This window comes from Lepidochelys olivacea (genome assembly GCF_965140295.1).
Source record: "Lepidochelys olivacea isolate rLepOli2 genome assembly, chromosome: 13".
Taxonomy (NCBI): Eukaryota; Metazoa; Chordata; order Testudines; family Cheloniidae; genus Lepidochelys; species Lepidochelys olivacea.
Genome location: NC_140423.1, coordinates 13,201,571 through 13,227,716, shown reverse-complemented (window position 1 = coordinate 13,227,716; position 26,146 = coordinate 13,201,571). Strand labels below are relative to the sequence as shown.

The 26,146-nt window shown below is 42.7% G+C and overlaps 1 protein-coding gene and 1 long non-coding RNA gene across 2 annotated transcripts; one reads left to right on the top strand and one right to left on the bottom strand.

Annotated features, from left to right (window-relative positions):
• Nucleotides 1-255: 255 nt before the first annotated feature.
• On the bottom strand, nucleotides 256-14,691 carry LOC311529318. Its single transcript, XR_014713815.1, has 4 exons — nucleotides 14,636-14,691; nucleotides 11,576-11,644; nucleotides 4,439-4,685; nucleotides 256-676 (listed from the first exon to the last, which is right to left on the bottom strand). It is a non-coding gene; the product is annotated as an uncharacterized lncRNA (long non-coding RNA).
• A 124-nt stretch (nucleotides 14,692-14,815) lies between these two features.
• On the top strand, nucleotides 14,816-25,774 carry FAM210B (family with sequence similarity 210 member B). The gene is made up of 3 exons (XM_084645217.1): nucleotides 14,816-15,398; nucleotides 19,307-19,482; nucleotides 22,392-25,774. The coding sequence occupies exons 1-3, from the start codon at nucleotides 14,919-14,921 to the stop codon at nucleotides 22,606-22,608; spliced, it is 873 nt and encodes a 290-aa protein (XP_084501343.1). The 5' UTR covers nucleotides 14,816-14,918; the 3' UTR covers nucleotides 22,609-25,774.
• Nucleotides 25,775-26,146: the final 372 nt, after the last annotated feature.

Here is a 26,146-nt window from a genome sequence, read left to right as displayed (position 1 = left end):
TTCCCCTCACAACTGACAGCACCATGATGCATGATCATAGCCAGACACAGTACCATGGTATTAGTAAAAACTTGTCACTCTTTATATACAGAAACATCCCATTACTACACAGGTTGTAAATGGTTATCTACTGGATTGGTAGATGTTTTAATAAATGATTAATCAGTTGTTACAGATCAGTCCAACGGCAAGTCCAACAGATCAACAGGCTGCATATTATAATAATCTATGACATCTTCTAACAATGGGGTTGTAATACGTTACTCATGTCTGCAACATGCCTATAACAGCTATTAATAATTTACAAAACATTTTAAAATTAAGGTTCCAGTTATAATGTGACCTTTAAAAATGCTTGTAGCTTTGGGTGCCTTTTACTTCAGACTGAATAAAGAGTTACAAGAAGGTGTCACCACTAAGATCTAAATTAGAGCATATTATCATATCCTTAAAAATGGGTCAGTAGAGCAGACACCAGCTGTAGGAGCCTTGTCAGTGCAGTTCTGCTGGATTCAATTTGCTGGAGAGGAAAGAGATACAGATCTGGCACAAGGATATCCGGTTCCCACGCAGATGGCTCTGACCTCCTGCTGATCCCCAGAGATCCAGGCAGGCCCCAGGAGGGGCCCGGTGGCTGGTCCCATGGCCTGTTCTGTTGAAGGGCAATCCCAGAACCCTGTGCGAAGGAATTAAGAAAAAGTCTACACAAAGAGAAACTGACGGAGACTCCCAGGCTACTTCCATTTAACTTCTCCTTTGGGTTCTCCAAAGGCAATTAGTCCCTCAGTTTTCACTCAGACTATGGACTTCAGTAGGAGGTGCCTGATTAAATTCTCCATCATTTGGGGTTCAATCTTCAGCCCTGCATCCAGCTGGAAACCTGCCCTAAAAGGGAATCTGAACTTTCTCTCAACACAGAAAATGAGAGGTTGTCGTAGAACACTCTAACTTCTACAGGCGTACCCTGTGAGGGGATCTGGGCCTTTGTCCCTTCAGGCTTTATATGACTTCATGATGTGGTTTCCATTATTTTCTTCAAAGACTGTTCTAATAAACCTCATAGGTGGACTTGATCCTGTTTTATTTGATCCCAAACACTGATAGGGATCCACCTAAATGTGTTAAGAAGGGACTGGAATGAGGACTGGCAATGTAGTATCCACTTGCTTGCTTTCTCATCACATACCTCTTTGCCTCCTACACAGTGAATGAAAACTGTCAGAGAACTCAGTGTATTAGGTTTCAAGCAGCCAGTATTTAAGAGTTCTGGGAAAATTAAGATGTATTTAAGAAAATCTGTTTACTTATTTAACAACAAAAAAACAAAAAACAACCTCCAGGCAACATACAGTTTGAAAGAAAGTTGTTCATACAAAAATTTAGTAAAATGTCAGCACTGAACAGTGTAGTTTAAACTAATTTAGGAAACCATAAAGTACAGTTGGAGAGCAGTGTGATTCCCAGATCGAGGACACATATTCTTATTGTGCTAATGCACTAAAAATAGTCTAGCCACGACAGCCAAAGTGGCAGAGAGGGGCTAGCTTCCTCGAGTGTGTACCCTTTAGAGATGCTAGGTACATACTCAGGGCAGCTAGCCGTTCCCAATTCTCATGAATTAGTGGCTACATTTAATTTTTAGCATATTAGCTTGATCGGCGCTAGTGTGGGTAGGTCTCCTTGAGCTGAGAATCACATCCCCAGCTCAAAGTGTAGACATACTCAAAGGTATTTAAGCACCCATCTCCTATTGAAATCAATGGGAGTTAGGCATCTAAATGTCTTTGTGCCTCTGAGTCAAAAATCTCAAAAGCCTATCCAATCCCTATATCTAAGCCTATCCAATCCAAAGTCTATATCTTAAGACTAAATGAGTGGCTCTCAACCTGGGGGCTGTGGGCCTTCCCATTTTGCTAAATAGGAGGTGGGGTCCTGGCTAGATCCCAACTAAATGGACTGGAAACTCCTGGTGTGGAAATTGGGTGCTTGGTATGAAAAATGTTGAGAACACTGGCTTTCTCCATTTCTAACTTTTATAATGCAATAACTAAAAAGAATCCCATGACCACTAGTGAGCCTTGAAGTGGTATTGGTGGCCTGTAATACACAGGAGATCAGACTAGATGATCTGGTGGTCCCTTCTGGCCTTAAATTCCATGACTCATAGGACCTGATTCTCCCCTGCTTTGTACCTTGTGTCCTGTAAAAAGAGAGTGCAGAATGCTACTAAATCAGAAAGGTGACATCTTATACTTATCTGGCCCTTGCTTTATACAGGTGTAAATGACTACATGAGGGACAAAGCAATGGCCTTTGGAATCCTACAAGGATAGAAAAGACCTCGTTGGTCTTGTAGTTCATCCCTCTGTATTAAGGTATAATTGGCCTCTATGACAAACCCGCCTAGCCAACAGGAGAACCACATGAAAACAGGTGCTTGTGACTGGCTTTGTCTTAAGACACTTAACTTTCTCCCACATCCTGAACTCCAGAATTATTAACACACTATGGGAGTGCTAACCAAAGCTGACATTGTCTGAAATATAACAATAATGAATTAATCCAGGCAGTTTATTGAGATTTGACCCTGAAATGCTCATTGTTGCATATAAGTTACTCTGCTATCGGAGTCAGTTTAGTAGCATATGCTGTCCTAAATGAGAAACTATTTTAGATACTTTGAAGTAAAGAAGCAAGGAGAGAACATGGGTATGGAAGCAAGGACTGTGGATTTCTGTTCCTGTGAGCATGCTCAAATCATTAACTTCTCTCTACCTCTGTTTCACCATTTGTATATTTTAGAGACGATAATTTCCTACAGTATCCACCTCACGGGGAGGAAATTATAACAATTCGGAAGCACTTTGAGATCTTCTGATGAAATGCGATATCTAAGTATTATAATATTTATTATTTGTATTTAATAAGGAACAATCCCACGTTTGAAGGGGGATGGGGGAAATGTGTTAAGATGTTTTGTCATCTTTTACTATAATTTTCTGAATTGAATCCTAAAGAACTAGAGGGAAGGTCATGGCAGGATTCTTCCTTGATGGCCCATAACATACAGAGCTGCATATCTAAAAGCTGCAAGCTGTGCTCATAAATCAATGCATGGGCATGAACACAAGAGTACTCATTCGGCCATGCTATTTACTGTTGGCACAGCTGTAAGTGATATGCTACAAACTGCCTGGATTACCTGTCTGAAAACTGTGAGAGCAATTTCACTGATCTCAACGTTTAAGCTAATTAGAGGGGTGGCTGGCTAAGTACAAATATTGGTAATATACAGCCGTTTACACCCACCGCTCTGAGCACACCGCAGGGGGAAGACCACACATTGTAAATAGCTTGACTGGACCCTCACTAGTAACCTTGAGTGTTACTTGTTTTGCATAAATGCCTTGACATCCACCTTACAGTTGCACCAGCAGGTTGTAACAGGCAGGAAATCTGTATCTGAACCACAGATTACAGCAGAACAACGAAGTTAACTATTCACATGGAGTTTAATGGGCAGAGATAATTGCCTTCCCACTCAGTGAAAGTAACTTGGAGTTGGTGAAATTCTTATTTTAAAGAATATATACATTAGATTACTTCTCATCTGGTTTTCCTAAATTCTCACAAAGCTAAATTCTGTTAGTTACCTTAGATAAACCTAAGAGGATCTAAACTGATGTAATTTACATCTTCTTTCTATCCCTTCAACATGTAAATATAACTAATACCAACATATACTGAGAGAAAAAATTCAGAAGTCATGACTAAAGGAGTCTTCAGTAATTGGGTGAGTCTACTGGACTCCCTTCAAGTCAAAGTATGTGAATCTAAAATTGTGTAAATTAAATGCTAAGAAGGCCAGAAGTAGCAGGGGTAACCAGCTTAGACACACCTCTGAATTTGGCTCCGTGTGTTCTATACCACGCACCAAACCACAACAGCAACACACACCCTAAATGGTTCACAAAACCGTATTACTTTGCATCACTTCCATTGTTATGTACATGAACCGAGGGGAACTAAGTTTGTCTGGGCTACGTGACTTCATCCATTCAGAAAGTTTGGATGTAATTTATTGGTTGCTTTTCCACCGAGGTACAGGTTTGAAGAGGGCATCTGACTCCACTTTTTACCGAGATGTAAACTGAACCAAATGGCAAAGTAAACAGATAAAATTTTATCCATATGTCAGACAGCCATGTTAGAGCTGAGCTGTATGAATGAATCAGCAAACTTCACTGCAGTGTGAGGAGGGTAACTTCTACATGGGTGTTGGGGAAGCTTTGGTGAATACCAAGAAGGCTACTTTGTGTACTGAGCTAATACTTCAGTAAAATAAATCTGAAAACCTGCTTCCAGTAGGTATCAAAGTGTGAACGCACAGGGACTGGATGACTCAGGGAATTGGCAATGGGGTATTAGAGCCACTCACCTGGTGACTATTGCTTCAAATGCAGACCACATTAATAGTGACTGAGTTGATCCCAATAGATGGTTCTTTAGTGGCTTATGTGAAATGAGTTTGGTGGGTCTTGGTTCAATGTCTGCATCATAAAACAATTCCGCAGTTGGCACTTTCAGGAGAGTGGCCGAGCTCTGAATGGTCACGGAGCCTGAACTCCCCTCCAGGTTAGTGGTAAGACACATGGAGGACTGCTGATGCCTGTACTGTATGTGTTCTGTGGATAAATAAAGTACTTCCTTGAGATGTCAGTTCCGCACTTAGCAGGAGCCATTAAATATGATTTCCCCCCACACACACACACACACACAAAGTGACTGTACATCACACCCTCCAAATGAAAAAGCCCCACAGCGTAAAAGTGCTGTGGGGAACCCTGATGGAAAGGGGAATTAATTTTGGAATCTCTTCTTCAGCACTTCACCAGCAAGGCACAAAAGGAGGGCACAGCAGGGACTAGTTTTCCTCCTCAATGGTGGGAACTCAGTACTCCCTACGCAGACAGAAATACCCTGCTCATCTGCTCACATCCCTCCACTAGAAGGCTACTATGTGTATAGTAAGCTTGTTTTATTTTTTTCTTAGTTTCATCTCGCTTTACTGCCCCCTTTCCGACACAACAAAATGCGAATAATGGAAAAGAAGCAGCTCTGCTCAGAGGGTATAATTCACCTCTGAGCAGAGGGCCAGCATAAAGACCCGAGCACCCAGACCCTCAGAATAGGGTGTAAGTGGGACATAAGTGGCTCTTAGGCGTTGTGCTGTTCTGCTGCACAGAGGTAGATTCCCTCCATGTATGTTACCTTAGCAACAGGGACTATATTAATCTTCCCAATGTGCTTGCTACACTCACTCTCTCATTTGCTTCATGACCTAAGTCATGTTGGAACCTGTGTCTCCTGATGAGAAAAAAACACACCATTAAAGCATTTAACAATTTCTCCTTCTACTTTAAAAAAATCCAGGCCCCTAATTTCTATAGAAATTCCATCCTAGTTCCTTTTCTGAATGAGGTTCATGATCAGCTCCTGGCTTTCCTCATTACATTAATGACACATGAATGGTAATGTGAAATTATCCAGCCTCGGTCATGCATATGCAATAACCCCCCACTCATCTGCAAGATCTGTCTCACTCATTTCCCCATTAAAGAGCATCATATGTTGGCTGATTGGTTTCTCAATCCCTGCATTATGAACATATACAAAAACATTGTAAAATGTAAATTCAATTTGCTGTCATGCATTTTTATGAAATTTAAAAAAAAACATAGTAAGCTTTTCCTCGTTCGCAAAACACCACTCTACTTAGATTAGGGATACTGTGGAAAGTGGTTAAAAAATCTGAAGCATTTTTGGAAGTCGTTTTAGGGGCTACCAAAATGAATGAGGATGCATTAAGTGTTCATTCTCACTAAATCATTAAAACTGAGGAACAGGAAGAACATGTTCTAGTTAAATTACAAACAGTAACTAAAGAGCCAGAAACCCTTAAAATGGAGGAAGATGTCGATGTTTTTTCAAATTCACTGGTTCAAAAAAAAATACACTAAATTTTTAGATAACTTTTGCATTAAAAACTTATGAGCGCTAAGATTACCAGCAGGAATGAAGGAAAAGATCTTGTTAAAGATATTCCTATGTTACTTGACTTGATTAAATACTTGATTATAAATTTATTCCACCAGTACAAGCAGGAAGAATATTTCTGAGTCCATCTAAATGAGAACTATTATAAGACTGAAATCCTGGCCCCATTGAAGTTAATAGCAAAACTCCCATTGACTTCAGTGAGGCCAGGATTTCACCCATGGTCTTCAGTGTACATCAATTTCATATTGTAATTACTTCCTTTATGTGTTATTATGGATAAAAATAATCACAGTGTAATAATAATTATAATGGCATAAAATGAGAGCAGCCGTCTGGCTGCTCAAAGATTAAAATTACCAAGGGCAAAGTGTAGTAATCCTAAAACAACAGCAACTCCAGGTTAGAAATCACAATAGCTACATTCAATCTAGGCAAACAAGAATTATTATAAATTGAAGGTGAATGCAGCAGATAAATAATGTTGTCTGGCAGTCACTGAGGCTGAAGTTTTCAAAAGTGGACAGAAACTGGGGGTGTCTGGATTTTTGGATCTCCATCTTGAGATATCTTGGGCTTGATTCCCAGAACTGCTGAGCACCCACAACTCCAGTGGAAGTCCAGGGGAGCTGTGAGTTCTCTGCACCTCAGAAAAACTAGGCCTAAGGTGTCCCCAGTTTGGCATCAAAAATGGGGGCACCCAAAATCAGAAATCACTATTGACAACGTGGTCCAACTCACATCATTTCTGTGTCATGACCGAATTTACTAGAGGAACTAGCTAGTATTTCACTCTAGAGAAATGAGCTAGTTTTTAGTGGTGGAAACAGGAGGTGTAGTATAGACAGGACCAGCCTTGGCAATTGATAACACAAATTTCCACTCAGGGCTCCACCGTCTTGAATAGACTTGGCAACACATAGATAAGTCCTGTGTACCCCCTGGCAGAGGGATTAAAGGAGACAGCTCAGATCCTAATATACTTGTAGCAGTTAGAGCCTCTGCTGGTTTAGGGGCCCACAAATCATAAATAGATTTCAAAGTAGCAGCCGTGTTAGTCTGACTCGCTAGCATGCACCTGCAACATTCTGTCACCAGATGGCATTCACAGACTAACAAGTTCTAGTGCTGGAACTAAACCAGGGAGAAAAAGTGTGCCTTACACACTAACACCTAGGGATGGAGGATGTGAAGGGAGGGCAGATGATTGCCAATGGACATTCAATGTCAAAGGCGATGTTTAGGGATTATTCTGATCTTTCAATAAAGTCTGGAGTAAAAAACCCAACCCAGGCCATATGTGGGCAAAGGATATTTCATTTAATAAGAAACAAAATTTGAAAATCATAGCTACATTTAAAAGATTTAAAAAGTACAAAAATAAAACCAGTGATTTATAAATTGCTTTGATTACTCTGAACAATGTAGCTGAGGACCCAATAATCCTGCAAGGAGCTGAGTGCCCTCAAGTCCGATTGACTTTAATGGCAGTTGAGTGTGCTCACACCTATTAGGAAGCACTCGTTGAACACCGTATAGGATCAAACCCTAACAGTGGGAAGGACTGCAAAAATCCAGGGCAGCCCAAAGACATCAGTCCTGCATTGAGCTCAGCATGTGAGCCCTGTGCCCACTTGGAGCTCAGTGAAGGATCTTAGCTTGAACTTGATACAGCCCTGTGCAAAGTAAAATGTGAGAGACCTTGTCCACTTCCCTCTTCACTGAATGACCAGGCCTAAGACTTCTGCATACACGCACTCACACCTGCACCATCACCAAACAACAAAAGCCATACACTGTCATATACAGATTCTCAAACCTAGGAGTCATTTGATATCCCTTACATTTTATTATTGTCTCTATGGATGGGATTTGCCTCATTTGTCTTTTTAAACAATAGCAACAATATAATCGGGCTTTATGCCCTTTTGCCCTCTAGAAAAGATGTTAATTAAATAACCCCGCAAGAGAGGACATTTGGAGCCATAAATCTCATAAATCAACTATCTGTAAAAAAACACTGAATCTGTGCCAGCAGCTGACTGCAGCCACAGAAACCGCCAGTGCAAAATCATAGATAATTTTTTAAAGTGTGGCACTGTGTCATCATACTGCAGCACTTTTTACAAAAGTCATATCCACTGCAAGAGCTGTATATTCTTGTATTATGGCTGAGCACAAAGCAGGGGCATGGTCTTTCTGTCAAACACAGATGAACATGTATTTTTGTAGGTATGTGTGTAATTTTAAAAATAATAAAACACTTAGTTTAAAAACAGAAAATTAGCCCATTAAACTAGTTTATAAAGCACTTGAATTTTAATCACGACTGACACCTCATGACAATTTTGAGTGGGTGTTGATGTTTTTATCAGCAAAAATACTAAAGCAAAAATGCAAAATGTTAAAAATCTGGCTAGATTTATGGAGCAACTACTCCTTCAGTTTGCTTTATGTTTGTATATAAATAGTAAATAGTATACTTTGGTATAGTTACAGTATGTGTATGAAAAATGCCTTGGCTGGGGAGGAGGAAGGTTAGAGAGAGAGATACATAAATATAAGAAAATCTTGTGCTGGTGCCTGTTTGAGGAATGGATATATTAGGAAAGCCCATGTTTATTACACTGAGGCAATAGGTCAAATCTGAGAACTTTTGGTAATCTGGGGAAATGGAAATTACCTACATCTGTCCTCATGCTGACCCTGAGAAATGTCCACACCAAAAGTGTTACAAAGCTAACAGAGATGTAAGCACTAACCTATGTTTATATCAGGGGTTGGCAACCTTTCAGAAGTGGGGTGCCAAGTCTTCATTTAATTACTGTAATTTAAGGTTTCGCGTGCCAGTAATACATTTTAACATTTTGAGAAGGTCTCTCTCTCTAAGTCTATATGTTATAACTAAACTATTGTTGTATGTAAAGTAAATAAGATTTTTAAAATGTTTAAGAAGCTTCATTTAAAATTAAATTAAAATGCAGATCTTATCAGTTTCATGTAATCCTTGCCCTTGCTTTTCCTTGCTGAGTTTTCCAATGTCTGTAAATAGATTATCTTCTTTGGGGAGAGAAAGGTTCCATTCATCCAGGCAGGCAGCGGGCTGAGCAGGGCCGGCGGCAGGTATCTCAGGCCAGAAGCGGGCTGAGCGGGGCTGGCGGCTGGGACCCTGGCCGGCAGGGGGCCAACAGATGGAACCCCAGGTCGGCAGCAGAAATTCAGCTTGCGTGCCGCCTTTGGCATGTGTGCCATAGGTTGCTGACCCCTGGTTTATATGGAAGTTGAACATGCTGCATCCTCTACATGAGGTGGAGGAATACAGAAACCAGAGAAGCAAGTGCCTCTCATCAATATTGAGTAGATATCACAATCACTGCAGTGGATACAATTTCATCTTTCCCTCATGGGACCTGTAATACTAACAGCTAGTAAATATTTTAGAAGTTCAAGGAGGGTCTTTGACACACAGGGACTAAAATAAAAGCAAACCAAAGATGAAATATTAATGATCTGTGATACAGCACACCTAGTGTTTAGAGGCTGGAAAGCCTGCTTCATAGAACGTTTTCCTGATTGGTGCCCCTGGATTAACTTTGAAAGTTAAATCCTGGGGGTTTTGCACCAACAATGACAACTTGTCTTTGGAGGCTATGACCCAATGCTCCCTGCATTCCAGAGGGACATCAAACCAGATGATTCAGATGCTAATACTGCAGAGCACTAACACACACTTCCGATGTAGGTTGGGTAACAGTCACAGCACTGCACTGGCAACATTAATCCTAGGCAACCAACAGAGCTGAAAACAGCCCTGTTCTCCCAGTGCCCCATCATGACACACACAACTACCCTGCCAGCCAGGGCACCATCCTGCATTCCAAGGCTCGCCATGCTCACCACATTCTCCACAGCTCATCAAAGAGGCACAGCAGGGAGTGAATCCCCTAACTGTCCTCCTTACCTCCTCACATGATAAAAAATTTTCAGGTCCACTATTAGGATTTCAAGTATTCCCAGGTGTAAGGGTCACTTACTAGAGGCTATAGGACTGCCTAAAGAGGTGAGGCTGGGTTGTGACAACATGAAGGAAGGAGATTGCAATCATATGGGAGGAAGGACAGCTCAGTGGTTTGAGCATTAGCCTGCTAAACCCAGAGTTGTGAGTTCAATCCTTGAGAGGGCCATTTAGGGATCTGGGGCAAAAACTGGGGATTGGTCCTGCTCTGAGCAGGGGGTTGGACTAGATGATCTCCTGAAGTCCCTTCCAACCCTGATATTCTATGATATGTGGGAATGGAATGGGTGCTGCACCATGTGAATTTATGCCAGGCCCTGCAAATCCTAGCAGTCGGCATGCATTCTTAATCTGGCTCTCACAGGTGTGTCTTCTCCCCATGTTCTTGGTCCATTCTTCCCAGAGGGCTGGAGCAAATATCTCTTCTCTTGGCATTTGTGTGCTCTCTTTGCTTTATGATACGTTATGTTGGGATGTTTGTTTCTTTTTCAGTGTTTGCTGTTATTGTTTCTAATTTTGTACATGGATTGTGCCCTGTCTGGAAATGTCTATGCAAAGTGACTCACCAATTATTTTATTTTATGCAAAAAAGGATCAGCCTGACCCTGTGGTTAATATTCTAGATAGCCACACTGCAGTTCTATACTTGATCCTTGATCCCAGTCTCTTGTCCCCGAAGTGGCATAGTCTGGGATCATACCTATGAGCAGGGAGTGCCTTGTGTCATCCACACTGTTGGGTTCAATTCAATTACCACTGGAGAAACCAGGGTCTTGCCTCTCACTCCTAAGCCAACTGTGACTGGAGCTTGCTTGGGCTCACAAAGAAGGCAGTACCTTTTGCCATTCACACTCTCAATGAATATGTGGCCACTGTCACCTACAAATCAAAGGTCCTTCCCCTGATTATACTGGGCACTGCTCTGAGACAGCAGCACTTTAGTAGAAGTGAATGCAGTAAGAGAATGCATCATCCTCAAGAGAATGCTTGTTTTTTCAGTGTATTGTTCAGTTTCAATTCAGTAAAACTTTATTGGCAGGGTAAGTTATAGAAGGGTTGCCAAAGTGTAAAAACGAAGCAGATCTCTCAGGTATCTGTCAGATATAAGTATGATCCACCCAGGATAGGACTGTGTTTGGGGGTGCAACAGTTTGTCAGAGGTGTCCATTCCTGATCTGGTGGCAGATTGCTGCATAGCACAATGCCATTTCTGCTGGCTTTTTCCTTTATATGCATTGTATATAGCAGCCTTAGCTAAGACTCTCATTGTTCTAGGGCTCAATCCATATAACATGTACATGTAATGTACATTTTCCATAATGGCAACAAGTTCCCCAGCTCCCCAGAGGAGGGTATGAGCACTGCTTAGTCAGCTGAAAAGTTTTCAACATCACAAATTCAGTATTTTAACTATAAAAGGACCCTTTATGTAATAATTTCTGTAATCACCAAAACATTAGAAACAGATGATTGTTTTAATAGTGGATTAAAGAAAAGTTCTACCTTCACAAGGTTCCTCTTGTAATTTTTATATCACAGATAGGATCCATGTAGATCATCTGGTAAGAGGTGCTATAAAAATACCAAAGATAGATAGATAGATAGATAATGAACATGTATGGGGATGGATAGATTGATCATTAGAAAAGATTAGATAGAATAGTCTTTGGTAGTGCTGTGGTTTGGCCTGGCCTGTATGTAACGCAGCAAATCTGTAAGACCCCGGGGCTCTATGCTGATTTTGGTTATGCCTATGAAATGTCATTGCCTTCAACAGATTTACTTCTCATTTACACTGTAATGAGATAAGAAACAAGCCCCTGGTATTTGCAGGGCTTTGCCACAGTTCAGTGGCATCATTATAATATGAGCTGGTTATGTTCACATAGGTAAGGCCAAATCGTGATGGCACTACCATGTTAATAACTCTGTCCCCCCGTAGGGTAAATGCTTCTATGTAGATGGGCAAATGTGCAAATGTTTTGGAGCAGTAATAGAGAAACCTGATAGGAAAAACAGTTGTGGTCTTGGAAACGATCCATATTCCAAGCTCTCAGAAAGGGACTAGATTTATGGACCAAGGACTAAAATGCTCGTACAGTGTTTGCTGCCCATTATGTCTGGAACAGATGCTCATTTAATATATGCAAAGCTCTCCTACTCTCTTCCTTCAAAAGACTCTTCAAAACCCATCTGCTCTGTGATGCATCCTACTGATAATGGCCACCCAACATGCTGTTTCCGCATTGTAGCATTCTTTGTCGTCCTGTGCAGCTCCAGCACGTGTTCCTACACTACAAGCCTTTCTGGGCAGGAAACCTCCTATGTATTTGACACAGTTCTCCTTTTGTACAGGGCTGTGTATGTGTACAGAACTAATAACACACATAGGGAAGAAAGGATGGGTCATTAGGGAACATAGGTCATTAGGGAGAAGAAAAACCTTTCTGAACCACTGCTTACCACTTAGGTTAATTAAGTTTTTCCATACAATTTATGGTGATGCAGGGTTTCGGAGCAGCATTGTGTGTGCCATTTGGAAGCCACTTTCACCCCAGCGGTAGATTCATTTGGGCAAAGTGTGACGTGATTTCTGTTTATGAAGGACTCCAGGGTGAAAGGTGCTGTGTAAAAGCCCAGCTCTGAACTATATTCAATAAAGTTAAGGTTGCACAGTTAAAAATCACAGAAGTTTAGGCATTGATCCTGCAAATTACTCCATATGGAAAGACCCCCGGTATGCACACCTTGTACACCCCTCTATGCAGAGCCCCACTGAAGATAATGGAGATCCACACAGGCACTGGCCTCCACATGTACAGAATAACTTGCTGGATCAGGACCTAAGGTTCCAACTGAGCTATGTAACACCTAGATGGTATTTTTACTTCCTGTTTTTCTTGTTATATTTATAACTTAGAATTAACAGTTAGGCAGTCAAGTCCAATTTTCCCTGCTTTTGCTGGGAAAGGAGGTGACTGGGATCTCAAAGATGTTGTGAGCTGTTTGGGGCAGGGACTATCTTTTTATTCTGCGCCTAGCACAATTGGGTTGTGGTCTGTCACAGGGCCCCAGATGCTACCACAATGCAAATATTCATGATAATACATGTGTACTGTGACGTCCCATGCCAGAAATGAAAGGGCAGGAGCATTTTATCTACCTGTTCACCTAGGTACATTTCCATTGGTACCTCCCATGTATTTAAATATAGACATGACAATAACAATATTTCCCTCTTTCTTCCTTCCCTCCTGTCTGGTAGGACAAATAGCTTGGTAAGGTTGTAAAGGATTTTTTTAAATGTATGTTTCTTTGTGTACATCAATGGGTGGGTATGTGTATATGTACTGAAAGAAAACTAAAATATAAGGTCCACTCTCAGAGGCCTTAGCTCTGAAAGTGAGGTCATTTTTAGTCTCCTGTGGGAGTAAGTTCCACAGTCTAGGGCCAGCTGCTGTGAAATTTCTGTCTCTTGCACTTCTGCATGAGCCTCTTCACTGTCAACTACTCATATGGCAGTCTCTGGCACTGTCATAAATTCACTAGATTTCTAGCTGCCATTGACTCATCCACCTAAATTTCCAATGTAAAACCAAGCAACACCCCTTCTCCAAAACCTTCTGTTCCACCCCTTTTTTTTTAAGGCAGATATTTTTCAGGACTTCTTTCTACCTCACAAAGAAGCAAAAAAGGACATAAGCCAGTTTTTTTCCCCTTTGTAATTCACCTTTAATGATGAGTCCTTAACCATGCCCTGTTCATTCCCTCTGAAGCATCTGGCACCGGCCAGTGTTGGAGGACAGGATACTGGGCTCGATGAATCATTAGTCTGACCCAGTAAGGCTATTCCCATGTTCTTTGTCAAACTCAGTGATGTTTAAATTCAGATGTTTGCATTTAAGGTGACAGACTCTCTCTCTCTCTCACACACACACACCATCCCAAACAACAGGGCTTTCTGCTGGGAATTAAGGGAGTGCTGTAGACAGGCCCCAGACCCTGTGGGCTTCCCTTCTGCATTCCTGCAGCCATGAGATGTGCTGTCATGGAATCCCAGGCCCTGGGAGTCTTTTCTAGCCTGATCACCACAACTCCTGGCGTTCTAGCCACCCACCACTGTGCCAGGGAGCCTAGAGTATTACTTGCACACAATATTGACTAGCTTCCCCCCACTTGCTTCTGGGAAAGGGTCCAGTTTTATTATTAGCTGCTAGTCCTACCTTCCTTCAGACTCTCTACTCTCCTCCCCAGCCTTTCCTTCCCCTCTGCTTATAGTATTAGCAGCTGGGGGGGCAGGGGGCGTCTTTTCCACCCAGCTAGCCCTTTAGCTGTCTCTCTACTCAGTTCATTGGCACCCTCTGCTAACTCCATGCCTTTCACTCCGCTCCCCATTAATGTGCCCGGGGAGAGCTGACGAGCGGGGTATGCTGAGCCAGCTGCTGACTCAGCACCCTCGCTCCTGCCTGTGCATAACTAACCCACCCGGGCTTCGCTGGCCCCACGCCTAACGGCCCCTCCGCCCCAGTCCGGGCTGAGCCCTCCCCCATCTGCAGCGCGTACCCTGGGGGGGCTGAAGAGGTGCAGAGAAGCGACGGCCAGGCCTGGCTCTACTGAGGACGATCTGCGGGGGAGGGAACAGGGAGGGGACCTAGCGTCTCCCTCCCCGCCAGGGTCCGGGGAGGAGGCTGCTCCAAACGGGGCTGCCGGCCTGCTCGCTAGGCGGGGGCGCTGTCTCTTTAAGGAGGAGGGTGCCTGGATTGGAGCGGGGGTGGCTCTTTTAGTCTCTGCGGGCCTGGGCTGCTTCCCTTGCCGGGCTCGCGGGCCAAGGGGCCCTGTTGCAGCAATGCCCTGGCTGGCGCACCTGGGCCCTCCGGCGGCTCACCGCTCGCTGGGCTCCGGGGCGCTGCTCCAAGCCACCGCACGCATCGTCTGGGGCAAGGTGGGCAGCGGCCGCAGCAGCCCCAGAGCAGCAGCGGGGGCCCCGCCGTTCCTAGGCGGCCAGGTGCAGGCTGTCCCCGGCGGAGGAGAAGCTAGAGCGGCTCCGCCCAGGAGGGAGCCTCGACCCAGCCTCCGACGGGAGTGCAGCTGGCTCGTCCTGGGGGACCTGCGCCTGCAAAGCCCCCTCCGCTTCCTGCCCCCAGCTGATCCCAGCCGCCGGGCCGGCTGCAGAGCTGCTCAGGCGGGTTATCTGCCCCCCCGCCGGGGCTTCGGATACAGACAGCAGGTGCAAGAGGACGCGGAGTTCAGCCATCTGCAGCCCCAGATAACTCTGCAAGCAACTGCCAGCAACTTCCCCAGCAGCAGCCGCGGCAGCTCCGGGAAGGTGGGTGAGGGTGACTCAGGCTGAGTCAGCAGCAACTTGCAAAGTGGGTTTAGTTTCGCTTCTCTGTAGTGCCAGTGTATCAGTGGCACATACCGATACCCCCCCAGGCTTCCTCCCATTCCATGCAATCCACGGGTGCTTTATGAAGCTGCATCTTGCGTGGGGTCTGGAGTGGGAGGGCACTGTCCCACTGAGAGGCAAGGGAGCTGTGCCTGGCCTAACTATAAGGACCTAATCTGTGCACCAGAATTTCTCAGGTTCTACAGTGTTTCTGTCCAAAATGGGTTAATTTTCTACATCACCCTCAAGATCTATTGAGGGAATAGAGATGCCAAGGAGTCACTACTGGGGAGATGGTCTCACCGCAGGGTACTGAGGGCGGGAAATATTCTTCTTCCATCCCATAGGAAGCTGTTTGTTTGTTCTTTGAAATCTTTCTAGTTATATTGTTGTAATAGCTAGTGCTGACTTACACATACTGGACACAGTTTTAACAGGCAGTAAAACAACTTCTTTTTAAAAAAAATAATAATAATGATGTCCTGTCCGCACACACTGGCCAAAAGCATTGCTTGTTTTCAAGCTGCTTCAGTTTTTGTAGGATAGGTTTTAAGAACAGAAAGTGTTAAAATAGAGGAAATGGTTCTAGTACTTGTAATGTGTGTGTACATCATAAAATACAGGAGAAGGATTCTCGCTTTCTGCCATATGCTGACTGCACATTTTGAATTTTATAGAAGATCTCAAGTACCCAGTTTTTCCGAAGTGACAGTTAAGACACAAGAGAAAAGGGATGAAATTCAGTTGGAAAGTTTAGGTTGAATGTTCCAGCAAGTGATATCTATTAGCCTGCAGAATCGTTTCCCAAGGTATATGGTAGAGGCCCGGTCACTTGGGACACTTAAAACTACACTGGGCAGGACACTTCAAAATGTTCTGGGGTGGGGGACTAACGGTCTTTCTTATCTCTTTTATCCTCTTCCCTATTTCAGTTCAAAGACAGAGTCTGGACTCCTTAGTTATCTGCACATGTATTTTCACTGTTCAATACACGTACCTTTAAAATAAAAAAATAAAATAAAAAGGAGTGGTCTTGGTTAGGAATGCAACCTGAGTGCGTTAGAACAAAATGTGTAATGTTTTAAAATTCCACAACCTGACTGAACTATATGTGGGTGTTTGGAATTTTTTTCCTCTCTTTTGCTGGGGAGAGAGGAGGGGTGTTTTTAAACTTCTTTGTGCCAGAATTTCTAAATGTGAAGGTTCAGCTCCAGGTTAATTTTTATGGCCAAGTAGTCAACCATAAAAAATGCATCTCTTTGGTTTTTCAGAGATGCTTTGCATCAGCTAGTACCCATTAAGAACAGTGGGAATTCCAGAGTACAGTGCCCCTGAAAAATATGGAAGTAATGATACTGTTTTCACTAGAAATGCTGAAGAGAGCAATGCCATGAGAATTGAATGAGAACCATCACTTAGAGTTCTTGACATGAGCTGCTTTCTCTTCTGCATCAGACCACCCACTGACTGCACCATTATCCATATGTATTTTCTTTTCAGATTAAACGCTGTTGTTTGAGACCCTTTTGTGACCATACTAATTTTTTTATTCTTAATACAGTTAGATTGTGTTCGTTTAGGGGGAAATAGTCCTGTTGGTATTGCTAAAGAACATCATATAACTACAGATGCTCAATTCAAAGTAGTCCCTCTAATATGGTGTGTGTTTGGGTTTTTTTGGTTTGTTTTTTTTTAACTAAGCCTTTTAAATATTTTTTTCATTCATTGCATTTCTGCAGGGCTGGTTCTACAAGTAAACACTGAATTTCCTTTGTCTCAGAACAATAATCTAAAAATAAAATGTCATTAATATGGATCTGCCCTCACTGAGGCCCCAGTTCATCAACCAGATGCATGACCAGGGCAAGGGGATTCAGCTCCAGGATTGTGACCAACTCTGTGCATTTGGTTGCTTTCAGTCACTGCTGAATTCTTAAACACGTTGAGCACCTTAATCTTGTGGTGGGTTGATTTCTGGCATTACAGGACTCCCTGGGTCCAAGAAAAATAGACTTTCTACAGAGATGTTATAGAATATAATTCTGTTCTCTGAGCTTTCTTTACTAAGCAAGTAGATATACAGGGCATGACCACATGGATAGTCGTCATAAACAGCTGCTAACATGGTACTGGCTAAATCTCTTGCCTCACTGCCAATACAGATTCAGAAGCTCCCTCCATGTATTTTAGCCTAGTGCCCTAGATTAGTGAGAGCAAAATTGAAAGACATGGAAGTCACTTGGGTGACAAGAACAGGCTATATCTCAGATCCTGTGATTTCGTTTTGCAGAGTTGGCTTTCATATAACAAGCCTGGAGTTCCCGAAAATCCTCTCCTGATTGTAAAAAGAAAAGGAGTACTTGTGGCACCTTAGAGACTAACCAATTTATTTGAGCATGAGCTTTCGTGAGCTACAGCTCACTTCATCGGATGCATACCGTGGAAACTGCAGCAGACTTTATATATACACAGAGAATATGAAACAATACCTCCTCCCACCCCACTGTCCTGCTGGTAATAGCTTATCTAAAGTGATCATCAGGTTGGGCCATTTCCAGCACAAATCCAGGTTTTCTCACCCTCCACCCCCCCACACAAATTCACTCTCCTGATTGTATGATGACTGCCTGAGATACCCTTTAGCACGATAAATTGAAAGCATATATAATGTGGAGCTTAACTGGGCCTACTCATTGGCAGGTTGAGAGAGTCAAAAGACTGAATGGGCAAAGGAAACTGAAATATTCTCTCCTCTATCCAGGTCAAGGTTTGAGGCACATTGACTGGTGGGAAGCATCCAATGGCACTGCCTCTGCTATAAATAAACAGGGGGCTTCAGTCTCAGTGGCTGTCAGAATGGCACCCCTACTATTAAGTAAATTGAAGAAGAGGGAACCCTTCTGTCCATCCTTTTGTCCAGTAATAAATGAAAGGTCCCAAGGTTTTTCGCTCTTGTCTTGGCCAACATTTCCTTTGGAGTTAAGACAAGATAAAGTCCAAGACTCTGTCCGATCTAGCACGGTTAGGATCAGGTTGCTTTGAAACATGCTTTTAATATGAAAATTCTATTTTAAACCTTATTCTGTTATAGAAATGCCAGAAGAAGAAATGAAATGGGTTCCCCAGTGGCTGAGGCAGAAGTCTGTCAATGGCAGCCAAACCAGTGCTAGCATATAATTTTTTCAGCCAGGGAAGGATAGTGCTGTTCATTGCTACCAAGCTACAGCAATAATTCTCAGGTTCTTTCTCTGTGTTGCTGATGCACAGAACGTGATTTACAAGAGTTTAAAATGTTGGGCCTCATCCAGGGGTAAATTATTTTAAGCTGACATCTCTCAATATGTGGTGTCCAATGAGCTTTCTATGTTACCAATCACTTGGCCTTTGGCAATACAGTGCTCTTTAAGGATCTGCACTCTGAGGCTGAGGATTGAGGTACAAAGCAAAATCACTCTGGCATGCAAACTAAGTATCCTATCCTACAGGTGATTGTGTGGGTGGAACTCTGCCTGAACTGAGTCAGTTTCAGGATCAGATTGTCTATATTTATTATTCTGTAATAGGAAAACTTGCCCTAGTGCTGGGGTCCACACAGAGCTCAATGCATCCCTTAAGCCTAGGTTAATGGCTCATGTGGACCTTGTGTGGACTCTCTTCCATGGGGTAAATTGCACCTAATACTGTGCATCTTTGTTTTGCCCCCTATCCAAAGCACCTAAAAACAGCACGGCATAGCATTCTGTGCTTTATTTTGTTTCTTAACAAGTAGCTTGAGACAATTAACTGGAACCTGGACATTGTGTGTCATGTGAGTGTTCGTTCTAAATCATCGTTTTCTTTTTGGATAGGACACAAGTAGATCCCCTGAAAAGGAAGTCACAGATCCCAGTGATGAGGATGAGAAGAAACCCAACAAATCCCAGCAGCTGAAAAAAGTTTTTAAAGAGTACGGCGCTGTAGGAGTTTCATTCCACATTGGAATTTCATTAATGTCTTTGGGAATATTCTACCTGGCTGTTTCAAGGTGCGGGTTTTCTTGCAGATTCTCTGGCCTTGGGTAATCCTGTGTTTTAAAATAAGAAATATCAAGTAGGCAGGGATTTTTGAGGCAATACTTAACTCTGGAGACTAGTCAGGGCCCAATGTTGAGACACAACAGCAGACAGCTCTATGTGCAGAAGTCTCATGGCATCCAACTGGAGATCCATGTACGGAGCAGCTGCAGATTTAGGACCAGTCTGTATTGAGACCAGCAAGAATAAAGATGAGGTTTTGCATTTAAAATGTACCTTGCTCTGCACCTGGGGGCATGGAGGATAGGGAGTGTGTCAGTGCAGTCATCCAGAAGGCAGTTTATGTTCGTGTTCTGGGGACGTGCTGTTTGAATGAAACCCTGGCTTGAGCTGTGGAGATCCGAGAGCCACCGCCATGTGCTGGAGCTGAAGATTGTTGTGTTTTTAATTCAGTATAAATCAAATAAAAACAGAACTGGATCCAAAACAAGGTGATTACCCTCACGGCCAGATTTCCAATTAGGCACAGTAGGCATTTGCCTAGGGGTGCCTAAAAATTAAGAGGGTTAAAAGGTTTTTTTGTTTTTATGGAAAACACAAAGGTCACCTGTAGGCAGGGGGCATGCTGAAGATGATGTCCCTGGGGATACGTAAGGTGTAAATCCGGCCCTGATTACTCTGGAGATCTACTCGGGGACTTGCATGCAAGGAAGGAGAGCAAAAGAATAATGTAGGCTGGTAGGTTCCTTGAAAGGCACCAGTTAGAATTTTGCCTATAACTGCAGAAGGATTAAAACAAATACAGGACTGGATTAAAAAAATAAACAGAAGGGGGACAACCAGGGAGGAGAGAGAGAGAAAGAGAAGTTTGTACATGGCTTTTGCTGGGATCATGTCCTATTTTTAGAAATGTATATAATTATTTACAGGAACAGAGCACATGGTGGCAGCAAAGATCCCTCATGCACTGCACAAACATAACTCCCCTGTTACAAAACAATTCATGTACCTTTACATGTAGGCACAGCAGAATTTGATCTTTTTTGTAAGTTTGACAATTAATATTGAGTTTTATTTTTAAGCATTTTTTTATTTGTAACTATTTATTTTTTAATTTTCACATTTTTGTAGGAAATAAAGGGGGGAGGGTTAGGGTATCCCTGACAGTAAGGCTGCAGGGGGCTCTCTGTGTGGCTGAGAGACCTGAGACAAGAGGGTGCAAGGAGAGGCTGTGGTCCTGGCTTGGCAGAGCAGAGACCTTTGGCCAGAGCCATGAGGAGGAGAAGGAGCCCACAGCTAGGGGGATGCCACCCAGCTGTTGAACGGGCTCCTGCTCCTGGCCAGGGAGTGAGTCACCAGGACTGCAGAGGGTTCTCTGCATGGCTGTGAGGCCAGTGACACCAGATTCCTGTAGGTGCTAGGTGCATTTGCCAACTGTTGATGGATTTTTGTTTGTTTGTTTGTTTGAGTTCTGTGTCAGGTGAAATTGATGCTTACCACTGACTAAGGAAGTAAATCAAATCCTATTAAGCCTTATTTATGGCCAAGTGCGAGAAGTGCAGTGGGGAAAAATGGACCATTCCAATGTCATTTAGGAAATACTCCAGAATGTAGAGCCTATTCTAGACAACTGAAAATAGTTGTAGCTTCCTTGTTTGCAATGTATATGTGACTGATGGATGGCAGGAGTTGAGACAAGTCCCTCTTTCTTTCCTTTGGTCTGTTTTTACAGAAGTTGTTTAGCATTCAAACAGCCTTTTTACTTCTCTATTAGCGAACTTTCAGCATTATGTATGGGTGTATTGTTGTCTTACTCTAGGTCAGATTTACTGATCGTCTGTTTCATTTTGCATGTTGGTTAAACTTTAAATCTTGTAAAGATTATTTACAAACTTGCAATTTTTTTTAATTCAGAAGTTAGAATAATAGAACAGGGATGTTACCTAGAGAGGTTGTGGAATCCTTGTCATTGGAGGCTTTTAAGAACAGGTTAGACAAACACCTGTCGGGGGTGGTCTAGGTGACCTCTTGAGATCCCTTCCAGCCCTACATTTTTTTTCCCTCTCTCTCTCTTTTTTTTTTTTTTTTTTTACCATAAGGGACATATCTGACTACTGGGCTGACGCTGCAGCTATACAATTGTGAAAGCAGAGAAAAGGGGGATGAATGAGAAGGTATTTGGTTTTATAGGGACACCAACCTGGGAGGGGAAAAATATCACACTTCAGTCTGAAAAGTTGTTTCCTACTCTTGTAACAGGCATCATCTGAAGTTGTCAAAAATATCACACTGTGCATTTGACAGCACTTTGTGTTTTGTCAGTTTCTGTATGTTGTGTGGGCCTTTCACACAGCAATAGGAGAGGAGAAAAATTAAACTTGTAAAACCACAAAAATTGGTGAGGAGGTATGGGAGGGCTCAGAGACAAATGTAATACCTCAAATTACAATTTATAATTGATTAGATTTCTAGTTGATGGTGCCTCTTTAAGTCAATCACAGTTTAGTGTCTTTGTTGGAATTTTAATTTCTTAATGCATCTGTGCTTTAGGCTTTTGATTTACATAGAAAAAGGGAAATGTCAAACAGCATGGGCCTCTGGAATCTTCAGAAAGATTGCAATCTAATCTCAGTGAGAGCAGTATAAACCTAGAGTGGCTCCATTTTAGAAAACTCATCCATTGTGTTAGATCAGAATCTGGCACACTGTTTAACTGCTTTTTAAGTAATGCCATAAACATTAACACTGTTCTGCTAATAACCAAGGTAGGTGTTCGGTTAGGGAACAGGAGCATGAGTACACAGATTATCCGAAGTAAACAAAAGATCTCTTTACTAATATAAGGGAACTGGTACAACTTTTTGATATGTATATTTTTTTTTCTTACAATAAATTCTTTTTTCCTTTTTTCCCTCCCCAGTGGTGTGGACATGACTGCAGTTCTCCTAAAACTTGGATTCAATGAAGCATTGGTGCAATCCAAAGTGGCTGCTGGTACAAGCACATTTGTGTTGGCCTATGCTATTCACAAAGTGTTTGCTCCAGTCCGAATCAGCATTACCTTAGTTTCTGTGCCATTCCTTGTCCGATATTTCCGTAAGATTGGTTTCTTCAAACCTCCTGCCTCAAACCCATGATGAAATCTTATTTTTTTTTTAAAAAAAAAAAGTCATGTTCATATAGCTTTTAAAGGTGCCGGGCAACTGCAGTTGCCCTATTTGGACTCATGTTAATACTGATCTCATCTCACATTTTTGCTTGTCCTTTCAGGAAAATGTTAACCCCTTCCCTTCCCTGTTAAAATGGTATCTGAAAACTCCTGCCCGTGATAACATAAGCACTTACCTACCAATGAGGAAACTGTTTAGAACATACATCTTAGTCTCTTTACAACTCAGCCATTTGGGCCTTACTTTTTTCTTGGTGAAACACACTTGCTACAGTGCAGCACTAGTTCATAATAGTGTATTTCAGGAACTAAACTAAGATTGAATTCCCATTTAATTATTCTCTGAAGCATACTCTGTCCTATCATGTGAATGCCTCTTTTGATACACAAACTCAGTGCTTAGTATTTATCCATTGCCCCTTTAAAATAATTTCTTGCTCTGAAAAGGCACTCTGGCCATGCTGTACTTCCATACTTCTAAGTTGTATGGATGCTGAGCATCACTTGAAAGCTCACTCTCCTGGTTGACTAGCAGCTGGCCCTACTGGAATCTTATTTATACTAGAGTGCTGTAGACTATTTGGGTGAAATCCTGATTCCCCTGAAATCAATGGAAGTTCTGTTACTGACTTCAAGGGGACCACAATTTCAGTCTGTGGGCATGATCCAAAGCCCATTGAAGTCAGTGGCAAGGCTCTCATAGGCTTCAATGTGGTGGATCAGGCCCTGTATTAGCAGACATATCTACAACTGAAAACAAGCTGTAGCAGGTTCTCAGCCCCTGCAGAAGAAGCTCATATACATTCCTGAAGTCCATATGCTATAATTCTGCAGACTGTTCAATGCACTAGCTAGTCACTTGATTCTTATATTAAACTAACATGACTTAATATGGGAGTGATCTATACTTTTAAGACTCTTTATTGCATAGCTCACATCAGATACCATTTTAAAGTGCTATTTCCTTTGATGTTTGAGTTGTCAATTTGGCTTGCTGTTCACAACTCAATATGGCATGTTTCTACAAACTGCTGCAATGTCTATAATTCATCAGGTCAAGAAATCTGCAGGTCTGAGCTACCTACTATGGAGTGCATATTAACTATTTTAATGTGAACAGAAAAAAAAAGCTTAGTTCTGATCTCTGCAGTAAATTCCAAAAACTTACCAATGTGCTACATTGCTCTTGCACTGCAGAAGTATTACCGTGAAGTCACAATAAGGGTATGTCCACACTGTGGATCGATGCTGCGGCGATTGATCCACTGGGGGTCGATTTAGCAGGTCTAGTGAAGGCCTGCTAAATCAACCACAGATTGCTCTCCCATCGACTCCGATACGCCTCCAGAATGAGAAGCATAAGTTAAGTGGATGGGAGAAACTCTACGCCCAGTGCAGTATAGGCACTGCAGTAAGTCGACCTAAGCAACAGCAACTCCAGCTATGTTATTCACATAGCTGGAGTTGCGTAACTTAGGTCGACTTAATCCTGTAGTGTAGACTAGTGGTTTTCAAACTTTTTGTCTGGGGACCCTGTTGAAGAAAATGATTGATGCCCGTGACCCAGCAGAGCTGGGGATAAGGGGGTTGGGGCTGGGGCAGAGGGTTGCGGTGAGGGCTGCTGGGTGGGGCTGGGAATGAGAGGTTTAGGATGTGGGAGGGGGCTCTGGGTTGAGGATGAGGGGTTTGGGGTGCAGGAAGGGGTTCTGGATTTGGGGGGGCTCAAAGCTGGGGCAGGAGATTGGGGTGTGAGCTTACCTCAGGTGACTCCCAGTCAGCAGTGCAGCTGGGATGCAGAGGCAGGCTTCCTGCCTATCCTGGCACCACAGACCATGCTGTGCCTCAGAAGCGGCCAGCAGCAGGTCTGGCTCCTAGGCAGAGGTGCGCAAGCAGCTCCGCGTGGCTCTTGCCCGCAAGCACCAACCCCCCTCCCCAGCTCCTATTGGCCAGTTTCCAGTCAATGGGATTGCGGAGCCGGTGCTCAGCGCGGGGATGGTGTGCAGAGCCCTGTGGCCCCCCTGCCTAGAAGTCGGACCTGCTGCTGGCTGGTTTGGGGGCACAACGCAGTGTCAGAATAGGTAGTCACTGGCCTGCCTTAGCTGGGCAGCACTGACGATGGGACTTTTAATGTCCCTGGGTGCTGAGCAAGGTGACCCAGAGCCTTACATGCTGCAACTCAGTACTGGGTCGCTACCTGAACTTTGAAAAACACTGGTGTCGACTTGCCCTAAGTCAGATTGACCTAAATGAGCACTTGGTAGTTTTAGATCCAAGATTTAGACATATATATTAATTATGAAATTAAATAGAAATATTTTCAGTAGCTTTATCTGGATTTTCCTCTGCAGTGTTGGTGAAACAAACACTGCAGCATAATGCAAGTGAAATGGACTATAAACAGACTAGTTCACCTACATCCTCCAAGCTGAGGAAAGTGCAAAGAACTAAGGATGTGTCAATGATGATTCAATTCTAACTTATTTATCCTTTTAAATAATCAGTTGAAAAATACTTCTTAAATATTTTATCACTGTGACAATGTTCCTATCCTAATGTGGAATTTAGTATGTACATATAGCCATGCAATACAGAGTGCCCAAGACTGGGTCCAAAATAAGCTATTGTGTACACCTCAAGGGATTTTGATGACTTAAGGCTAGATTGGCAGCTTGCAAACTGCCCTGAGTAAGGGGCAGCATATAACTGCACTACCCCAGGAGCAGGGGCCATATTGTGACTAAGAGTTGCAGTGTGGTCCCTGCTTCCTCTTTGCTCCATGGGAGATGTAAGATGCTAGCCTTCTTTCTAATGTAGCTTAAATCACCTTCTGCGCCTGTTCTGCTGCTCTGGCTGACTCACTGCCTGGCCAGGAGAGAGAGTTAGCTGCTCCTAGGTGGCTGCATTCCCTCTTGCATTGTGACCCATGATGCAGGTAGTTTGTGCAGAGACAAAATGGGGTGCCTCACATCCCTGCAATGGTGTGTAAGCTAGTTTGTGATCAACTTATCAAGCAGAGTTTACGTTTCATTTTAGTTTAATTGCTGGAATGTTTTGAGTTTTTAATTGAAATTGCCTTCTGGTGATGCTACTGAATAATGGACTTTCTGGATAAAATTGAAATATTTTTAAAGTAACCATTGAAGGTGGTGGTGGTGGTTGCATTATTAACTCCTCACAACAGTAACTTCCCTAGTCTCCTGTGATTTGCTAGCTGCTAAAACATTGCGGGGCCTTTTAAAAAAAATAAATCCGTTTGACCTTGAGTAGAATGTCTAAATTTCCTTAAAGGAAACATTTTTGGTTTTATTCCCTTTCCCATAATTATTTATAATAGAGCCATTTTCTCTGATGGGTCCCTATTGCTTTATAGAGAGTGCAATAGTACTCAAGATCAGAGAAGTCACTTTGATACTAAAGATATAGCAAGATACAAAAAATCCTACTTTTTAAAATATTCAAATGGTCATATCACTTTATTCTTTCATTTCTAAGTAAAATGTGTATTT

Coding starts and splice junctions, on each gene's coding strand:
- FAM210B (XM_084645217.1), top strand. CDS start 14,919: ATGCCCTGGCTGGCGCACCTGGGCCCTCCGGCGGCTCACCGCTCGCTG. Junction 15,399..19,306: donor GCCGCGGCAGCTCCGGGAAG/GTGGGTGAGGGT, acceptor CTTTTTGGATAG/GACACAAGTAGATCCCCTGA. Junction 19,483..22,391: donor TTCTACCTGGCTGTTTCAAG/GTGCGGGTTTTC, acceptor TTCCCTCCCCAG/TGGTGTGGACATGACTGCAG.